General features: G+C 46.8%; 1 protein-coding gene across 1 annotated transcript in view; it reads left to right on the top strand.

Moving 5' to 3' along the window:
* LOC107102418 (cytosolic phospholipase A2 gamma-like) overlaps positions 1 to 2,712 on the top strand; it is a gene marked incomplete at its 5' end in the record, with an annotated part of 19,360 nt that overhangs the window by 4,120 nt on the left and 12,528 nt on the right. Inside the window, 4 exons of the mRNA XM_015401730.1 lie at positions 945 to 1,087; positions 2,028 to 2,214; positions 2,285 to 2,390; positions 2,462 to 2,602. Of these exons, the coding sequence (XP_015257216.1) occupies positions 945 to 1,087; positions 2,028 to 2,214; positions 2,285 to 2,390; positions 2,462 to 2,602 (577 nt within the window). The remainder of the gene's footprint in view (positions 1 to 944; positions 1,088 to 2,027; positions 2,215 to 2,284; positions 2,391 to 2,461; positions 2,603 to 2,712) is intronic.

Below are 2,712 nucleotides of genomic sequence, written 5' to 3'. Positions count from 1 at the left end.
ATGATCTGGTTGATCTGGATCTATAAAGTGACCTGAGATGACATGATGTGAATCTATAGAAATAAACTGAATAGAATAACTGAATTGCTACTGAGGAGGACATAAATCTTTGAGACACAGTTGGTCCTGAGGACTGAATCATCTTACATTGATGTTTTTGAACCTCCACCTCAATGAGGAGAACGTAGAAACTCCATGCTGGGACTTGAACTATCAACCTACTTGCTGAAGGACATCAGCCAGTAAGATGCCATAAAACCTCCAATTAATGTTGAATATATTTAATCAAGCTAAACTTTGACTAATTCATTTCCTCGCTACAGACTAAAGAAATAGACTCATGTAAAGATGAACCCGCTCCAGTTCAGCAGCATGCGTCCTTCACCGCCGATAACAAACTAATAAATGTGTTAACAGTTATAGACATGGGGAGTGTTGGCCTAGTGGGCAGAGCAGTGCACTCTGAGAAGGATGCAGTACCCGGATCAATCTCCACAGCCTTCATTCTGGGTCCCTGAGCAAGACCCTTAACCCCACACTGCTCCCTGGGCGCCGCACAATGGCAGCCCACTGCTCCCTAAGGGGCGGGGTTAAATGCAGAGGTAATTTTCTCCAGAGTGAGATTAATAAAGTTCTATTATTATATATTAAATTAATTCTTACTGGTTTAATTCTTTTTTTTTCTTCTTTTTTTTCTTTCTGAAATGCAGTTTCTGCTGTAAAAATGTAATTTTGCAGCTGGAGATCTGAGTTAAACGAACTAAAAAGCTCAGGACAGATCAATTCAGAGTTGAGTCTGAGTTTGTTAAACCCGCTGCAGGAAACAGGCGGCGTAATAAATGCCACAACATCAATATAAACTGAAAAAGATCCTAAATGGATAGAAATATAACAAACAGAAATGTAAGGAGGAGCTAGTCTGATTTTCCTGGTTTCTTTTCCAGGACTCAGTCCCTCACATTGCTCTGGTGGCTTCTGGTGGAGGTCAGAGGGCAGCGGTGGCTCTGCTGGGCTTCCTCTACCAGCTGGAACAGGAAGCCCTGCTGGACACTCTGCTTTACCTGGGAGGAGTTTCTGGATCGACATGGTAACTAAGCAACCAGCCGTATTTCCTCAGATGAGCTGGAAACTAATGGGAAGTAGAAACAGGCTGAAAACCTCTTTTCCTTCTTCATAATCCATCCTTCCAGCTTTGGAGTTTAATCCTTTGATATTTATTTATTGTAACATCCAGACAGCTATGCAGAAACAGTGACAGCTTCTAGTATCAGCTTTTCTGACCTGATGGCTCCACATCTCCCTCCTCTCCACCGACACGCTGCTTGGCCCCGCCCACCAGAAACCCTAGAAAGAAGAAGCACCTGGAGCTAATTAGAAGCTAACTGAATGTTTGTTGTGTTGAAGCCGGTCAGTCATCAGTCTGCTGCTGTGCTCAGCTGCAGGTAGAGCCATCTAGATCAGAGCTCTCAGACCCCCCCAGCTCCGGTAACGAGATCATATCAGTCAGAGGTTTCTGTCTGATGAAGCAGAGAGAAACCTAAAAGCTGCAGAACCTTCAGGGAATTCAGACCAGCGATCTAAAGCCGTCGGGACGGTTGGTCTGAGGAAGTTCTGGATTCTTCTTCCAACACTTGGAGGCTGGAAGAGTCATCAGCTATAACCTCCTGACATTTTCCCTTTTAATATAATATGATGCAAGTTTTGAAGTAAAATATATTTGGTGCTAGAAGAAAGTATTCTGGAGAGGAAACTCAGGCTGCAAACACATCAATATTTAATGGTCTTCAACGTTGAATTCGTGCAGCTGCTGCGCCCCTGGCCTCCCGTCAGCAGGAGGCCTCACTCTGAGCAGCAATAGCTGGTTGCTCCACGTTTATTGGTCAGTTTCAGGATGTTCAGCCCTTTATTCTGCTGCTAATCATCAAAATGAAATGAAGCATCTTTCAGCTTTAGATCCAGAATAAGAACTAAAGGGAATCATTTCCAGGTGTGATTCTACAGTCTCTGATATCCTGGTTCCTCCTCAGGTCAATGGCCTCGCTCTACAGTGACCCCCAGTGGAGCTCCAACATGGATGAAGCCGTGTCCAGGCTGTCGGGTCCCGGCGTGCAGCTGGAGGAGGCTCTGGCCTGGTTGGCTGAGACCTCAAAGGAGGAGCACTTCTCCCTCTCTGACATCTGGGGAGTCCTAACCTCTGCCGGTATCATGAAACAGGTTGGACATGCGAACACCTTGAGCTCCCAGGTGTGATGATTCTTTACAGAAAGTCGGTATACGTCCTCAGATGGATCTACGCCTTCTGTCAGAGGAGGCCAGCAGGAACGCCAGCAACCCTTACCCCATCTACTGCGCCATCGAGAAACACTGCTTCTCCAACGGGCCGCTGGGAGGTAAACACTCACCGCCGCTGGAGGAGGGGTTGACCTTTCTGAAGGGTGAAGTCGTCTCCTTTGTCCTGAAGGGAAATGGTTCGAGGTGAGTCCCCATGAGGCCGGATTCACCGAGCTAGAGCTCTTCGTTCACACGCCCCTGTTGGGGAGCAAGTTCCAGAATGGGGAGCTGATAGAGAAGAAAGCAGAGATGGACATGGTCAGACTCCAAGGTGAGTCCTGAAACCTCCCATTCTCTGAACAATGGGCCGAGATCCTCAGAGACGGACATGGTCAGACTCCAAGGTGAGTCCTGAAACCTCCCATTCTCTGAACAATGGGC

Source organism: Cyprinodon variegatus, unplaced genomic scaffold, assembly GCF_000732505.1.
Source record: "Cyprinodon variegatus isolate N-32 unplaced genomic scaffold, C_variegatus-1.0 Scaffold1252, whole genome shotgun sequence".
NCBI classification, from domain to species: Eukaryota; Metazoa; Chordata; class Actinopteri; order Cyprinodontiformes; family Cyprinodontidae; genus Cyprinodon; species Cyprinodon variegatus.
This window is presented reverse-complemented; position numbering and strand designations above follow the sequence as displayed.